The 18,658-nt window shown below is 39.1% G+C and overlaps 1 protein-coding gene across 2 annotated transcripts in view; it reads right to left on the bottom strand.

The window, feature by feature from the left end:
- cacna1ha (calcium channel, voltage-dependent, T type, alpha 1H subunit a) overlaps window positions 1-18,658 on the bottom strand; it is a 106,401-nt gene that overhangs the window by 33,964 nt on the left and 53,779 nt on the right. For both annotated transcript variants that reach the window (XM_077556096.1, XM_077556099.1), the window contains exons 4-10: window positions 18,001-18,134; window positions 16,960-17,057; window positions 14,879-15,038; window positions 14,051-14,375; window positions 12,340-12,432; window positions 7,937-8,175; window positions 3,290-3,822 (exon numbers count right to left, since the gene is read on the bottom strand). In XM_077556096.1, the coding sequence (XP_077412222.1) occupies window positions 3,290-3,822; window positions 7,937-8,175; window positions 12,340-12,432; window positions 14,051-14,375; window positions 14,879-15,038; window positions 16,960-17,057; window positions 18,001-18,134 (1,582 nt within the window). The remainder of the gene's footprint in view (window positions 1-3,289; window positions 3,823-7,936; window positions 8,176-12,339; window positions 12,433-14,050; window positions 14,376-14,878; window positions 15,039-16,959; window positions 17,058-18,000; window positions 18,135-18,658) is intronic.

Raw genomic sequence — 18,658 nt, 5'->3', positions numbered from 1 at the left:
GCGCTTTTCTAGAAACGTTTCATTATTCATCCACTCACACATTCATGCTCTGGTGGCGGTAAGCTACTTAAGTAGCCACAGCTGCCCTCGAGCAGGCTGGCAGAAGCATGGATGCCAGTGTGCACCTGCGGCCCCTCCGACCACCACCAAACATTGGCACCGTTCAGACACCAGTGTGAGTGTCACTGGAGGCAATGTGTGTCAAGTGTCTTGCCCAAGGACACATGTCTTGGGTAGCGCGGGGATCAAACAGCTAACCTTCCGGTTACTGGACAACCGGCTCTACCTCCTTAGCCACGGCCACCACAACTTCATGCAGGAAGGCCTGACTCGAGATTTGAACACCTCTCAAATAGGCAGATGCACGAACCACAGTTGGGTCGCATCATCTGTATCCATCTGCCGTTATCTTCAGTTAATTTTCCCTCCCTGGCAACACACTGCATGAGCTTATCAGATCTATTTTTCTGGATTTTTTGCTTCTAGTTGCTGATGCTTTCTTGGTTAATTACATTTTAAGGGTCAACTCAGAAGCCATGTATCTGTGCACAAGTTGCGGTCTTCCCAGAACCATAGAACTAAATGGATGAGTTTAAGATACTCCCACTTGTTTGTCTTTACACTAACAGCTTTATATTTTTCACTTAAGTCAGAAGTAAATACAAATGTATTTTCTTCTTACGTAACCCTCCACATTGGTTCGTCAGCATTTAAACTTTTAATTGAGTGACATGTATCTTTTTTATATTTCCTTTCACTGCTCACATGCACTCCTCGTACCAGCCCTTTTTCACACAATGTCGATTGTACCAATTCCCCTGTTTCTCCGCCTCTCTGCAAGGAGGAATGCAAAGCTTGAAATATGGATTTTCTGTCATGCCTTTTTAAGTTCTTCTCTAGACACTTGCAGCAGACCTTTACAGATACAACTTATATCAAATCTGGTGACAGGACTTGGCGTAAGAAAACAAATGTAATGATAAGACACCCCTTCTTGCCATATTGTTGAATTTCATTTTATGGCTGTCTTGTTTTGGTAACCGTGCTTAGTGCAAGACCTTGGAATTCATTACCAAGTGTTTTTGGCAGCCTGGGAAGCAGGTGTAGCACCCTATAATGTAGTAATTCCCGGAAAATGTAATAACATTTGCACTTAACTCCATCAAAAATGTAAATAATAATAATAATAATACAATATTATTTTCACCAATAATGTAATAAACAAAATCCTGACTGATATTGAAATAACATTTTTACTGATAATGTAATACCCTCTAAAATTATCATCTATCATATCCCAGACGTCTTTGCAACAGTGCAGTTTTAATCACGTGGGTGGAGCTTTTATGACATGGCAATGTTGGGTTTGATTACATTTTTGATTAAGTGCAAATTCTATTATATTTTAAGGCATTAGTACATTTTCAGGAAATTATTACATTACAAGGTGCTTCATGTTGTGTATGTGATATGGCTATCATGCCAAAGTAGCCAAAGTAAGTAAGTGTCCAGGTTTTTCCCAACATAGTCCCTGTTTATTGCTCCCACAGAAATAAAAAGGACTAATGTGAGAAACAGATGCCATATGATCTTTAATTTTAAAAAAAAATCATCATCAGTACCCTAGAACATCTAAATTATATTTAGTAGGGCTGGGCGATAAAACATTTTTTTTTAAGTAATTCGAGTGTCTTGTTGTAGACGATTCCAAAAATGATAACATCAATGTTTTTTTTCCCCCTTTCGTTGCGCTGCGCTCGCGACTTTCGCCCCCATGGGCTTCCGTAGCGTTAGCTCTGCCAGTCGTGTCCTCACACACTCCATACGGGAGGAACTCAACAACAGCAAACAAACTCCCGCTAAAAACAAACAAACAGTTTACAATGTTACAGTGGAGGAGTCATTTACACAAGGACGCACGTATGATAAGAAAGGGACACAATAAGAGCAAAGCGGACACGTTGCACCTCGCTAATAAGACTCGATTTGACCACTTGCTGAAAAGGGGAGAACCCAGGTATGTGCTGCTGCTACCTAGCCACAAGTATATTGCTCAAGTTGCCCCACGCCATTTGTTTAGGCAGTGGTTATTTTGCCGTGACTGGCAACTCAAATGCTAGCGATAGTTTTGCTCTTAACGGCTCCAATATTGGCCAATCGCCGGAGTGAGCAAGGAAATCTTAGATATTTTATCCTGATTGCTTATAGACATTTACAAGCTTATGTGAATAGCACAAATGTGCACGTTTATGTCGCTGCGTGGTCGCAACATGTTCGCTATCTCGTCAAGACGGACTCGCCTTGCAAGCACTTACCGATATTAAAGACAAGCTTACTTTCACTAGCTGTGTCCATAACACTTATCAGCCTCTGCGTCGTCTGCGACATAAAATCCTTATGAAATGTAGTATAGTAGGCTGGTAATGCTGATAACAGCCTATTTTCAGTGACAAAACAAATTGAAAAGTGAAAGGAGATCTATAGAAGGGGGTGAACTTGGTGAAGCGGACTAATCACGGTATAATAGCCGATTTACGGCAGGCCAAGACTTTCTTACACCGGGGACTGGCCAATCAAATAACGCTAAAATGAAATTTGCCAGTCATGGCAAAATAGCCACCTCAATTTACATAATAGTACTTGTACTTGTAAAATCATCAGACAGTTGGAGGGGATGACAAGCTCAGACCTCGGTTCCAACATTAAAGCCAAAATGTGATATTTATTTGTGTCATATTGAGGGACACAAGTAGCATTGTTTAGCTTTTAAAACAAAGTTGACACAAAAAGTTTTACTTTTCTACTTTTTCAACACATAGATTTACATTTCCAGAAGTATTTGATTCAAGTTTTGCACATGGATTCCAAGAGAAGAAATATGGTTACTTTTGTTAACTGATAAAATAAAAGCAAAACTTAAGTTCTTGGTTTATATAAAAAAATACAATAATAATAATAATAATAATAATAATAATAAAATCAGGGGAAAATCGTAAATCTAATTTTTTTGTTAAAAAATCTGAGATTTTATTTTTAGGCAAAATCACCCAGCCCTAGTATTTAGGGTCAATATATTGAAATTCTGTTGTGCTCCAGTAGGCGTTTGGTAAGATAATGAACTGTTAGTAGGGATGAAGGAGGAATATGAGGTCTACAATGTCACTTGTCCTATTAGCCAAAAGTTGATTTATGTTTGATGTTGGTGAATGTTTGAACAAGAATCGTGTTTGTCTGTATCATATGTTCTACATGTACTGTATGTCGGTTGTTTGAGTGTGTATCTTCTTACTGTGCTGTCCCACAAGCTGGTAGAGCTTGTTGAGTTTTTCTGTGTGTTCGGACGACGAGTGGTTTGGCGGATGCTGATCTGGACTGCAGCCACCTTGCTGCGAGTGAGGTGGTGGTGTCTTGCTGCTGTAGCTGCACACAAAGGATGGCAGAATGGTCGGGTAGTTCATCCCTCCGTTGAGTCTCCTGAGCAAGGCCCCCATGCCTTGGCTGACAGCCGACTGATGGCCGCCACTGCTATTTCCGTTTCGACTTCCTTTACTAACAGGAAGTGCCTTCATCTCCAATTCCACGGTTCCTCCGACACCTCCTTCGCCAGCCAAATGTTCAGTGCTGGCCACGCTGCTCATGTGCTGCCCCCCATTGGCGAGTCGACAGTGCTGGTGCTGATGGTGCTGCAGCAGGCTGTGTATTGGCCTCAACCACAAAGCGCTACCTGGGCCCGTGCCCCTGCTCGAGCCATGGCCATGTCCATTACCTCCGCCATTACTGCCTCCACCACTGCCGTTGGGGTTCACCTTTTTACGCCGTTTACTGGTAAAGAAAAAAAAAAAACTTTTTGAAAGAACAATTGATAATTCTCAGTGTAATGAAAGCAACACATGCACCTTTTTGATTGTTATTCCTGGAATACAATATTAACATTGTGCAAACAAAACTACCTGTGTTGTGTATCCCACTGAGGGCCGAATTCACAAAGATTTAACTGTGGCCGCTATAGCACTTTTAGTTGTATTTCATTTGCATCTACATTTTGCTCCATCTTGACGTCCTATTCACAAAGGACATTGCGCTAATGATATAACAGCGAAGACACAACCGCAAAGTTTGGCAACTCAATGCAGTTTGTCCCAGATTTCCCCCCGACTGCAATAAGCCACACGCGGCAAAGTATAAATGCTGGCTTTGCTCCAAGAACACCGTGGCAGAACAATGGCAGTTAGGAAAAGAAAGATGACATTTTCGGAACGCAAGCTTGGGGTCCTGACCGAGGAAGTGCGAACGGGACTAAACACAGTTGTGCTGCGTATGTAAACTTATGAGTGCAACTGTATGCTGAGAAAAAGGAATAATTCCCATAAAAACCATAATACGGTGGCATTTGTTTGTATTTTATGCACATTAAGAGTTGTCCTCATTAATTGATGTTAAGATGCAGTCCCTTACCAAAAAGTAGTGTACTTTAAGTACATAATAAAGAGTATACTTAAGTATACGTAAATTAATTTTTCGAGTGCAGTTATTCTAGTATTAAAAGTAAACTCCTTGGGACTAAATTGGAACATTTTAGTACAATTAAAAGTATACTTAACTTACTTAAGTATATTAATAAGTATAAGCATACTTTATAGTATATTTAAGTACGCTATCAAGTATACTTGAAAGTATACTTTGTGGTACACGTATGTCCACAGTTTAGTTTACAGCAAAAAGCCCAGTGATGATTTGACAGGGATCGAACCAGCGAAGACTGATACTAAAGGTAGCGACCTTAACCTCTAGGGTATCAAGCCACATAATTTTTAGGGCTATTATAAATAAATGTGACCTATAATTTTGGTTCCTTAGCGAGTGCCTTCTAAGTATATACTACAGCAGGGGTGCCTCAAGAGAGCCTCTATCCAGCCTGCTTTCCATGTTTCTCTCCACTAACACACCTGATTCATGATCAGGATCGTTATCAGGCTTCTGCAAAGCTTGCTGATGAGCTGATCATTAGATTCAGCTGCGCTGCAGGGGGGAAACATGGAAAACAGGCTGGATAGGGGCTCTCGAGGACCGGACTTGGAGGTCCCCAACCCTGGTCCTCAGGGACCGGTATCCAGCCTGTTTTCCATGTCTCCCACAGCCGACACAGGTGGAGATCGTTATCAGCCTTCTCCAGAGATTGCTGATTAGCTGAATATATGAATCACCTGTGTTGGCTGTGTGAGGCATGGAAAACAGGCTGGATACCGGTCCCTGAGGACCAGGGTTGGGGACCTCTGTGCTACAGTATGTAAACGTTTAGTATATGTTTTAGTATGCTTACAAGTACACTTAACATTTACTTGGTGCAGTATTCTTCCAATAAGTACAAGAAAAGCAAACTGGATGTATACTCTCTTAATTTTGATTATACTTCAAGCATACTTAAATATACTTCTTTTTGGTAAGGGGTAAGTGCCCTTGAATAGGAAGACGATACAATGTCCATAACATCCTAAATATGAGTGTGAGCATCTTGCTATTTTCAGAGAATGATGTGGACATTGGTAGAGATGTCAACATACATTTTTGTAAAGACTGATCGCAGTTTTCTGACATCAAGTGACATTATCAGCTTTTTCTATGAAGAGGAAAACATTAAACGGGCATAAAATATAAAATAGATGGTGAATGGTTTGAAGTCAGCATAAGTGGAATTTTTATGAATTATCGTGACGATTGGTCGTAGTTTCTGACATTAACCCATTCCTCAGGACTTCAGGCATGGAATACAAAAGCTTCTCCTTCTTTATATTCTCTCCGAACACGACTGGCAATACAACGCTATCTCCGTGCTACAATCGCTGCTTTAGCGGAGTGAATTATTTGCTTCAAACTGTGTGTGGCTATTAGTGCTGGTGTTTGTGAGTAAGTTAGTGACTTTGTTTATCAATGAAGCTCATTTGCATAGAAGATGGCATTTTTTCTGCCATATATTTGCATACTACCCCATTTAAATATGCGCAAATAGCACCAGTGCACTGAAACCCAATCTGCATTGCAGCACAGTCTGTGAAGCATTTCACCATCTTGCTTCGTGCTTTTATTTGTTTTCTTCATTTTTACTGTTTTGCGCCACACAAAAGAATTCGGCCCTGATTATATCTTCCATTGTTTAAGGTTATGATAGCATGTGTCTACATACAATTTCAAGTGGCCCCTTGATCAATTCCCCCCAGCTCCAAAAAAAGCTTTTTAAATATATTTTTATTTTTTTCAAAAAAATATACAATATACGGTAAACATTCACAAATATAGGTGGGTAGAGTAGCCAAAAATTGTACTCAAATAAGAGTAGCATTACTTCAAAATAATATTACTCAAGTAAAAGTAAAAAGTAGTCATAAAAAAAAAAATCACTCAAGCCGAAAAGAATACTCAAGCACTGAGTAACTAATTTAACTGAAACTGAAAGTCTGATTTTTTTTTAACAATGTCATCAGACAAAAACATAAAATAATGTGCAAATTCTGGCATCTTCAAATCATTAAAAAAAAAAAAACTTTGGGAGCTCGAACAGTGCAAGCAGACACGTTAGCATGTACAACCCATTCACCAATTGTGGCTTAACTAGCTCAGCGCTGCCTCTAAGTTTAATCACCATAGGTGGCAGTTTCTTAAAGCGAAAGCACCAAGATGTCATCTTTCAGTTGACTCTTTCGGGTTCTAATCTAATCATGCCTGCCAGTCTTAAACCAAGACTGCATTTCCTGTATATAAGCAATATGTCCGCGCCGAAGAAATGCTCCCACACAGTCAGTCAAGCAGAGCGCTTACCGAAGTTGCACAACAACATTTACAGATTTTGGAACTCGGTGCACACAAAAGGCGCATCTCATTATTGGGCGCGCCGTCGATTTTTGAGAAAATGTAAGACTTGTAAGTGCGCTTTATGGCCTAAAAAATGCAGTAAATCAAATAAATGTATTAATTGGGGGTAACGACTCTAGTGTAGCCCAATATAGCGGCGTAAGAGAAATGTGTCTTCTTCACACATCTACTAGTATTGTGTGGTAAAACTACTCTTAGAAATAGTTTTTTTCACAAAGTTACTCAAGTAAATGTACTGGAGTAAATGCAACTCGCTACTACCCACCTCTGGAAACAAACCTAACATGGACGAATGAATGCTGCAATTAATTCCGTTCTTGCAGAATTGCTCACCGTTTCCTTGCTGAATGTTGAACAGCGAGAGGCACTTCGTGCAATTTTCGCTGCTAAAGATGTTCGTGCTCCCCCAGCCCCCCCTCCCCCTCAACGACATGAACGATGACGACATTTTCATCTGGGGCCTTGATTGGTCAAAACAAATGTGCACAAGATGCCGCATTGTCCAATCAGCTCAAAGTATTGTACAGCATGCCGTGCCTTTCCCGAGCAAATCAACGCGGAGCAGTCCCAGATTGATATTGTGGAGAACTTCCTTGAGTGAATCACAATATCAATCTGGCTATTGCCAGGTTAAATTTGTAGGTGCCGAACTGCGAAATATGCATTAACTGTAGTTTTAAGTTGCAATATCTCCACTAGACGGAAGACATGGATTAGTTGCATTTCCATAAACAACATCATGAGACTCATGAGTAGGCCTAATGAGTTTTTGTGGATTTAGAATGATATGCAGGACAACCTTTTGAAATTTTGAGTGCATTGATATTTGTGAAAAATTTATAAAATGAGTTCTTGCACTTAATGTTGGCTTGCTATTCAGCAGTTTTGTGCCGTACTTGAATGGTAATTTTTATGCAAGAGGTCCTTTACATTTGCATCCAGCATTTAAATTGCCCATCCCTGATTTACCAAAGCTTCCAATTAAGTGATAAGGTCCGCAAAAAGAATTTTGTCTTACATTGTGTTTTTGAGAACTTTCTGTTTTGTAAAACACACAATAACATCTGACCTGTGCCATCCAGAGTATATCCTCTGCAGTCTGCGTGTTAACTTGCGGTAAAGGTGACTGATGTAGCGCAGCATCTCCTCATAGCATGAGCCGGGTTCACTGTAACTGGCAAGGGTGGAATCATTGGACATGTAGCGAGCACGCTGCTCCCGCATAAGAGCGTTCTCCCGTTGCTTTGTCTCTGAGAACTGGGTGGCGATGACCACGAGGCACAAGTTGATCATGAAGAAAGATCCCACCTAGTTGGGGAGGAAGAGATAAGGAAGCAGCTTGATAATAAAATAGATAAAGACATCTGTCACCACCTTACAATAATTAAATCAACTAAGTTATTTACATTTTACAGGGACTGAATTGTTAGCTTTTATGATAACCTCCATTTAATTAAGAGTCAATGATGATAAAACAACAGAAAACGTATTATTCAAACATGATAAAGTCTCATAAATATGAAGATAGGTCTTGAACAGGAAGTTTGTCATCAATCCAAATGCTTATTTGACATATCATGACCATGGGTTATTAATTAACTGGGACAAGGAAATGTGATATGCATGCTCTGAGATTTAATTATTTTCTATGATCTTCCTTTTTCTATCATTTATTATCTTGTTTTTTCAACTTCTCCATAACAGCCTATTTTCTTGCCCCCAATTTTCCCAGCTATTCTCCAAATGCATTATAAGCGCTTTGACATCAAATGACAGGCAGACAGCAAGCTCATAGAGTAATGCAAAATATCGCTTAAGCTGGGATCTTTGAAAACCTACACAAAAGCATGATAAGGGAAATTCTATGTGATAGAAGACGGCACAGCAGTACAGCAGAAGAGAGCTGTGCCGAAAGCAGAGCTTAGAAAGGTTATTCCGGGTTTCAGAAAGAAGAACTGAACTGCAAGTACACAAGCACATCTTCCAGGGGCAACATGTTAAACATATGCAAATTGGCTGAGAAGTCAAACCCAATAGTGCAGACTATACAGAGCCAAGTGAAATGAATAGCATTGAAGAAACACACATGTACTTCTGTAAGTGCTGAGTTCATTGTTTGTGTCTATTTTATTTTAGCTCCGACTTCAGTTAATGTTTCGTTTTCACATCTTTAAATCTTAAAGACGTCAGCCTGAAATTTTCTTTTTCACCCGTCATTATAAAGAGTAAAAAACAAAAATGATTTGAATCGTTTTTTGTATACAAGCAAAAGCAAGATTGGCTGATCAGTTGCACCCAACAATTCATCATATAAAATCTACAAATTTACAAATTTTAAGTGTTTTCTCCAAATTCCCAACAACACAATGCTCTCTATATTCATAGACAGCATGTTTGCTCTTGAGCATAAAAGCTGGCGTGCCTTGATTTTCGTACTCACTCAAGCCTCCATGCATTTGTTTGGGGATTTGGTTCATCCCTCTGCAACATGCTGGGCGTCCCGGCATACTGAGGACATTTCTTTTGAGATGCACAAGGCGCACCTTACAATTTGTGTGCCTGAATGCAGACTAAACTTTAGGCCTACTGAAAACATGTCTCACTATTGGCACAAGTAGTGTAATGTGGGTTGAAATAGATTATGGTGCAGGTCGACAGATTCTGAGCTCCACGGACATGTGTGGTGGATGTCATCGTATTATTATTCATAAATATGACAACCGCATGAATAGAATCCCCCGAGTTAATTCAGGAATCAATTCATTGAACACATTGGCACGAACGAGTGGAGGTCTCCAAGTGCCCACTTCTCAGATCTACGATGCCATTAACAAAAACTGTCAGTGGACATTGCTTGTAGTTCCTTATAATTCGTACTTTGCACACCTTTTTCTTCTAGAATTTATTTATTTTTTTAAATGTGCAATGCGCGCACGGGTTTGTGAAAATACTTAAACTTAACTCATTCACTGCCATTGACGGCTATAGACGTCAAAAATTCATTTGAACTATTTCTATTAGTTTAAAATGTTTTTCCCACTTTTGTTAACAAGAGTATAGAACCTAGAAAAAATATTGTATATTTAGAACAGATACAAATTTTTTGCTTAATTGTGAGTTAACTAGTGAAGTCATGCGATTAATTACGAAAACGTTTAATCGCCTTTTAAAAAAAAGTAATTGTAATTTATTTTATTTCACTTTTAATTTATATATTTTTTAAGAAAAGATTATTAAAACCTAAGGGCGTCAGGGGATTAAAATTTGTAATCATAATTAATCGCATGACTTCACTAGTTGACAAATTTTATATCTGTTCTAAATGTACAATAAAAAAAAATTCTAGGTTTTCATACTCTTGTTAACAAAAGCGGGAAAAAATGTTAAACTAACAGAAATAGTTCAAATGAATTTTTGACGTCTATAGTCGTCAATGGCAGTGAATGAGTTAATCTAGCCCGCCCCTGCGCAGATTTATATTGGGCCTTGTGCCAGACTTATGCTGGATACAAAAATGAAGCCCAGCGTGTTAATTTCAAGAATTGTACATTCTCAAAGTTATTCAACCCATACCGTACCTCATGTTAATACGATTTTCTAGCCTGTAAATATGATGTATATGCAGACAGCAGCTTCCGGTAGCGTTAATCAATAATTTTAGCACATTGATTGTGGGCAATTCTCTCCAGTTCAATAATATACTGCTTTTTTGCCTCATTCTGCCATTGACTAGTCCATGGTATAGTCCATCTTTCTCCCACCAACAACAGGCTCCATGTCCCCATGAACCTGAGCAGGATATAGACAATGGCTGGAGGAATGAATAGATGGTTTGCCGACTACGACAACCTTTTTCAAATCCCAGAGCTTTGCTCTGGAGTGACCAAAAGTCATGATCATTTTAATTCCCACTTTATCAACAGTATTGACTACTTCCATCCAATTCTTGAGACCTGCAGCAAGACTGAAATTTCTTCACTTTCAAGTTGCACAGTCGGGACCATGCTTGAAACCGAGAGGTTTCCATGGCAAAGCAACATTACTGACCCACAAGAATATATCACTTAGCTCTAGTATGGCAAACTTGTCAGTAAGCAACACCTTTCGGGATGCTACTGATGAAGCAACTGCAACTAGAAAAATGGGGGTTGAATAATTTTGAGTACAACTAGAATTAAATGCAAGTTAATGCATTTTTTTAACAAACAGTAAGAAGGGCATCTGTATGTATCAGTCATAGCCCAGGCTGAAATGAAAGTTGAAACCGTTTGGCTTTTTCTATTTATTTTAATGATTTCTTTCATTTCAAAAAGGCTACGCTACCTATAGGTTTAAAAGTGACAACATTTGTTGATTTGCATACCTCAATTAAAAATGACTCATTACTTCTTCTGGCCTGCAGACAAAAATGCTGCAAAAATGATCCTCCTGAAGGCACACCGCTACTGTGCTTTTACCAGCCCTGTCCTCGTAGTGATGTGTATTTGCGCATGCGTGGTCAGTTTCCCAATAGAAAAGTCCTTTACGCAAATAGGCAGATCGCTATGCAGCCTTTTTACGTCGCTGGATTATTCCTTTGCAAACGTACGTTCGCACGGTGCATTCGTGAATTCAAAACATGCTTGGTGCACAGCAAAGCGGTAAGATGACGCCACTCTGGAGAATATAAAACTATTTTCATGCCTTTCTTTTGAGGAAAAACATCAGCTTCTGAAGGATGGGAGACCAACGCCTTAGCTACCGGATCTTCAGCAAAGTAAGGGACGAATAATTATTCATACTTTTCACAAAGAATGGTGCAAAAGGAAAGATTGGCTCTGTGGATGTGCTTCGATTAACTAGCTGTTTCACTTTACAATACATGGTGTTTGGCATTGCTATTGCTAGCCCGATTTTGTGAGCAATTGGGCTCTTTTACAGGGAGATATTCACTTTATTACATTCAGGCGGGTTCTATATCGTCTGTTTTTCGTTGTGCGGCAAATGAGAGGCGGAGTGCACTGCAACGTTTACCGTAGCGTAGTTTACTGCGCACTGGCTGTGACGATGGCCCAGAACTTTAGCTGAGTGACAAGTGTTGAGCTGCCGCACTGGAGGCGATGGGTACGAACCCCGCTCGAAGTAAAAAAATAAATATTGCTGAGCAGATATATGTAAGACTTCAAAAGAGATTCATGTTTTGTTTTTGTTTTTCTACCCATACAGAGGAGGCATATGTTAAAATAGTTTGACTGAATGGCATCTTGTATCTAAGTATGAAATATCTCGAGGTCGGGCCAAGTGTCCTCTTTTTTGGGAAATGAAAATATGGTCACTCTAGGATATGTTGTACACTCGCCTGCCGACACACAAATTTGTAATTGGTGTGCGCGTCTCAATTTGCGACTGCCTGCCTACCCAAACCTAGAACTCACTGCACGTCACTGGTTCATAGGTTAGTTTGTACACAGTAACAAAAAAGTGGTTACTTACAATAATGAGCAGTATAAAATATATAAAATTGTAGAATGAATGAGCATCCATGACATAGTACATGATATCCACCCATCCTTCCAGTGTGATGACCTGGTTGAGACAGAGAGAGATGAGAGAGTAGCAGTCATTAGAGTGAATGTACAGAATTGCATACTTATACCTTTGAATGTGTGTACCACTTAAATGTGTTACTTTGGCCAGTATTGTCTATTACAAATAAACCATACACTGTTTGCGTGTGTATGCGTGTGTATGTGTGTGTGCGCATGCATCAAAGAACTGACGCAGCTCCTTGGTGGAGTCCGCGTACTAATGAGTACTTGAGATGCTGACACCTGAAATCAGCGGCTGAGCTCAGCCAAGCCGATAATAAACTCACACCTCCCCATTTACACCTCATCTTGCATCGCACATTGCAGCCAAAACTAACCTGGCCACGCAACAATATTATGAGGAAGAATGAAAAATACTGCAAGTCTTGCGGGGACAGGGTTTTTACATATGCAAAAACACACCTACAGTAAAAAGTACAGACATCGTGTCATCTTTATTGTATTATGAATGGTCAAAATTAATTTGATCTCTTACATACCTATGGTCAATAAATAAGGTTTTAAATGGGACATTGCAGTGGAATGGTATTGTAACATTAAGGATGACATGTTCTAGTTACAGTGCTGGTGTATTTTCAATTTAAATGTGTTTTATATGACTGTTACAAAATAGATAAATCAATAAATAAATAAATAAATAAAAAATTTGAACTTTTTTTTTCAATTCAGTTATTTTACAGATTTCCTTCAGCGATTAAAATTTGCATAAAAAGCAAAACATTTCAATTAAATTGTAGAGCATCGTTTGACGTAAATGACTTATAATTATCATGTCAACTATTAAAAATAACTCCACCTCTGCTCAAATGATAGTGAACAAGTACTCAGAGGACAAATATGTTAAACATTTGGTACACACACTCCAAAATGGCATGCTACAGGGAACAACAGTTTAAGTAAAAGTACAGATAAAGTAAATTGTATAACGTGATACTGTATATGTGCATGAGGGAAATACACTGAAAGCTGGCATTGGTTATTTAAGAAGAAACAGAAGCACTGATCGGCGCAGTGTCTACTTTTCAACTCCTTTAAAGGTGATAAAGCCAGCAAAGCATCAGTCCATTAAATCCTGCCACAAATGTGTATGTGTTGCAAACTATTGAGTCATTTGTAAATGGCTGATGATCCCAGCATGTGAACTATTGATCCATCACAGAGTACAGTGTGTGCCGTATTTTGAGGAACAGGTAAACTGCGATGCCTAAGGGTTATTGTTAATTTGACTGAAAACAATGACTCCAAAAAAATTCACATCTTCAAGCAAAGGTACTACACAGCACAGTATGTGCTTGGAAGAAGTGCACATTAAAAATCCATATTATTGATTGTGACTGGTGTCACTGATGGTATAATGGTACATTTGCAACAATATGCAGGTCATGCGGGTTCTGTTTCCACTGGTTTTCTGTCTTTATACAGTAAAAAAATGGATGGTTGGATGATTCGGATGGAATAAACCAGGTGATAGTGATAACAAGCATCTCGTTTAACATGCAGCTTACTGCAGATCTCTGCTGCATAATTTTCTTTGTGCCAAATAAATAATATCCTAACATCCACACATGAAACAACGCACTTTTAACACGTCTTACCTGGAAAATAGCAATCCAAGCATAGCCGATGTTGTCAAAGTTGACAGCTCCCTTGTGAGGGTTGCGATCCCCAGGTTGACACACATTGTAGTACTGGTTCCAATTAACACATCCATTTACACTGGCCCCTCCCACTGTAGGGGCTGCTCCAATCAGATCTGAACTTTGGTAGGGCGCCGGTAACTGGCACTCGGTCTTGGCCTCGGTGTAGACCGGAACATCATGGCAACGAAGCATACCGTTCTCACGAGGTGCCGAGCAGATAAACGGGCTGTCTTCACCATCCTCTGACATGTAGTAGGGACTGATTGACAAGTTGTATTTTCTAGACAGGAAAAGAAATAAACAAATGCTGATATTGATATCAATAGCAATGTGATAAGCGTTCATAACAAAGTATCTAATCTAGTAAATAGAGATGGTTTCTTTATTATTTCCGTATAGCTGTATATCACACAGTATGCTTTTGGTGGTTTCCTGTCCGATTTTTCTCTGCAAAATATGCCTTGGCTTAATAAAGGTTGGGAACATCTGCTTGAACTTATGTGTCATTCTCTGTGATTTTGCAAAGATGATGATACAGAAAATAAAGAGAGTAAGAAAGAAAGCTGGAAAAGACAGCTAAGGGACAAACTGATCATATTTGCAGAACTCGTGACATGTAATGGTTGTATTCCCGAGGAACAGTGCGACTGCATGAGTGTCGAGAGGTTCATAGAGTGCACTGACTGTTTGTTCTATTTTCAAAGCAAAAAGGGCTTGTTCTAAAAGTTCTCATGGACATTAGTGATGAAGGAGCAGTATCACAAGACTGCATGCGTTACTTACGTTCTGATATCCCCTCCCAGAAAGCAGCGGTTGCGCAGAAGCCCCGCCCACAGCTGGACCCCAACAATCCCAAAGATGAAAAAGACAAAGAAGCAGAGGAGGAGGACATTTCCCAACATCGGAAGGGTGTCCAACAGTAGCGTCACCAAGATCCTCATACCTGCGTGGTGGGAAACACAATGTCACTCCTATATTCTAAAATGCATCATTAGCATCTAAAGATAAACGGACATAAACTGTCTTAGAGGATGTGAAGCAAATGGTGACCTTATTTTGACCAATTCGTTTGGCCAAAATAATTACAAGCAATGACAACAGTGAATGTGACAGTTTGACATAAATCTGTCCTTAGGGATCTGAATTAATCTTCCCTGTAGCTGGTGTTACCTAAGTGCATCTGCCAAGCATCTATCTCTACGTGTCACATGGAGTTAACGTCAGAGTCGAAAAGTCTGTCCTTAGTAATGTAAGCAGCCAACGTATAGACACCATCTCATTCTCAGGGATGTGATTTTTCCGCTAATTCGCGGAATTCCGCTTTTTTTATCTCCCCCCCCCCCCCCCCAAAAAAAAAATCCGATTTTTTTATTTTTATTTTTATTTTTTTAAGTAGTTCATTGTGTATGCACATGACTCCGACAGATAACATCTTCTGCTATAACAAAGACATTTGTGGTATGCTCTAATATGAGTTACTTTTCATTTGGTCATGATACAATTATTTGTTCATGAAATTTGAACTCTTCAACATTATTTATGTGTTAACTTAGTAATCACATTAGTTAGATATGATGATATTCTCAGTGATAGTTTTTAAAAGCAAAGGCAGTCCAATGTTTTTGAATGTGACTGATTTTGAGTTGACTAAAACTGCCATTTTATATGGGATAGTTCAATATACATTGAAAATTTATGCTGTTGTTTTGTCTATTTCTTTGTCATGTTGAGTGCATTGAAAGTACTTAAAAACACGGAAAACCCATGAGCTCCGGGGGGCTTCGCTAGCTAGCCTAGCTGGGTGCCAGCGGCCCCCAGACCCCCGGCTAAATTTTCAGATAGTTTCACTTTGGTCAAATCACATCCCTGCATTCTGTAATTTCTGATCTCCCTTTTGAGATCCATGTAAAAGTATCCGTCCATCTGTCAATTTTCTAAACATATATCAATATATCAATTTGGTCTGTGATAATAATATTGTGACTAATTTTTAAATAGAGAAAAGAGATTTAGCCAGAGAATCAGCAGAAGCCTTACAAACATGCCAAACAGTGTGCACTGCTCATTGTAACTTAACTACAGAGTGAACATACATTAACATCTGTCTAACAATGGCAAGTTCTCATCCCCTTTGCCAGAAAGGCAAACAGAGACAGAGTGGATGCAAAATGGTTAGTGTCAAACAAAAAAAATGCTAGGTGTGTGTGAGGGCAGCGGTGGTGGCTACGGGCTGGAAATACTTGATCTCTTGATGACAATTGAAGGAGGGAAAATGGTGAAAAATGGGACGGTTGGCAGCCGGTGAACATTTGTACGGTTTCTCTTGTTGTGTGCACCTTTGAGGAAACAAGCTTTTGGGTGGAAGTGTGCCTGTCTCTGTCTGGTCTGATTTTGAGTATGCTGCAAGCAAAGCACTAGCTGACCTATATGTAACCTTCATCCACCCCCCGCATCAGAAAAAAAACAACATCACCTTCACAGAAACCATGCTTTTGACTTCACATTGTCCATGGCTGCTGTAAAGATTGTCCCTAAGGTAACTATTGACTCGATGATAAGGTTGCAGGTAGAATGTTCACTCCCTACGGACCAAAAGCAAACATGCGTTCATGTGCACAAGATATTAGATGAAAGATCTTGCATTTAGCTGCAAGGAAATAGATTACGCACATGCTTTATAATGGAATTTAATTTATCCGAATTTTTTTTTATTATTATCTAGAAATCAGTAATCGAAGTGTAGATTAAAATTAACGGGCACAGCTGACAACTAAAAAATGTTTCACAATATTAAATGTCACTGAGCTTTTTTTCATACTGTACCAAAGAAAACTACCAGGTCAAATGTTGAAACATGGACTTACTTGGTACTCTGTTGATGGCCCGTAGAGGCCTCAGGACTCGTACAGTACGAATGGCTGAGAAACTGGCATTCTGTCCATCCAGAGAGTACTCCAACACACTGAGGGCACAGATGCAGGAATGTTTTTTTCATTTAATGCACTTACACCATCAAAGAGCTGTCATTACAAAGATGATAATGATATTATCTATTAGCAATTAAAAAACGATTGGTTCATCTCCATAATTATGTGTAATTCTCTGTTGTTTTGATATTGCTCTCCAGGAGCCTCAAGCCTGCAGGATTTGTTTCTTACCACACTTTATATATACAGCGTTCCCTCGCTATAACGCAGTTCACTTTTTGCAGCCTCGCTTTTTTCGCGTATTTAAAAAAAAAAAAAATAGCATGCATTTTTTTTTTTACCGAATGAACTAATACTGAGCTCTCTATCTATCTATCAAAAAAAAAGAGAATGTTTAAACAAGGACGAAATGTGAGAAAATGTAAATGCCTGGATGAGAAAAGTCTATAAACTGTGTGGTGAGGTGTTTCAGAGCCTTAAAACATTTAAAATAAATGTATAACATAAAGTTAACTACCTCGTGGATTTATTGCAGATGTATTGCGGAAAACGAGGGAACACTATATGTTTATATACCTTGATGCCATTATTTTGTATTTTTGTATTGGAAATCTACTTGGCAAGGAAAAGTCATTCAGATTCTAAATCTGAGTGACAACCTTACTTTTGTTAGGATCTTGAAGGGTTGCTTTAAGATGCACAAGCTGTGAAGCAGGTGCTGAAATAGGTTTTAGAAAAAAAAGTCCAACAATGTTTAGAGTCTGAGTGCTTGTTGGATAATGTTGAGGCTAAGTTTGTACTGCATATCTGAGATGCATACTGGGAAAAAAAAGACTTTTTCTTGCTTTTACAAACTTAAGAATGGGGATACGTGTGAGCACGTAATAATGCTTGTTTGTGTAATTTTCTCTTTCGTGTGGAACGATTTGTACGTTTAAATTTTGCGGGCAGAAGACAAAAGCATTATGGGACACCCACCCCGCCATGACGATGACAAAGTCCAGCTGGTTCCACTTGTCACCAAGGTAACAGTTACTGCCAAAAATCCCCAGGGCCACCATCTTGATGATCATTTCCACCGCAAAGAAAGCAAATATGCAGTCATCCAAAACCTGATGGGAGAGCAGAAGCCGCTTTTAACACTGAAAAGAGTAACTTGTTTTACTTACATGCACATTGATAAAAGATATTGTAAAGACTCTTAGTTTGAAACATCAGGGGCTTTGTGCCATTTTATTAGTGTTCTGATTAAATGGAAATTTACTGCTTCAAAAAAAAATGTATTCGACATGCTCGTCGCATATTGAAACAAATGGCACACGAGTGGTTGCCAGGTTGGAAAGGATGAGAGGATTGCCTTTTATTGCCTTTTAACCAGTTGTTTAATATACTTCTCTTTTTATGGCAGAATATGAAAGTAATGTCTGACCAAAATGGCACATTATTTATTTACAGTCACTCCTCATGGTGCCTTGCCGCTCAGTCATGTGCCTTTGAACATTCTCATCTCCTCAGGAATGATTTATACTAAACTGTATGGGAGGGGGGAAAAAAGTATAGTGAATCCTCTTAATCAATTTAGACTCATTCAATCTTACCATGACATTTTCAATATATTTTTTTTCCAAATTTGTAG

This window comes from Vanacampus margaritifer, chromosome 2 (assembly GCF_051991255.1).
Source record: "Vanacampus margaritifer isolate UIUO_Vmar chromosome 2, RoL_Vmar_1.0, whole genome shotgun sequence".
NCBI classification, from domain to species: Eukaryota; Metazoa; Chordata; class Actinopteri; order Syngnathiformes; family Syngnathidae; genus Vanacampus; species Vanacampus margaritifer.
The sequence above is the reverse complement of the archived record's forward strand: the minus strand, read 5'-3'. Positions and strand labels throughout refer to the sequence as shown.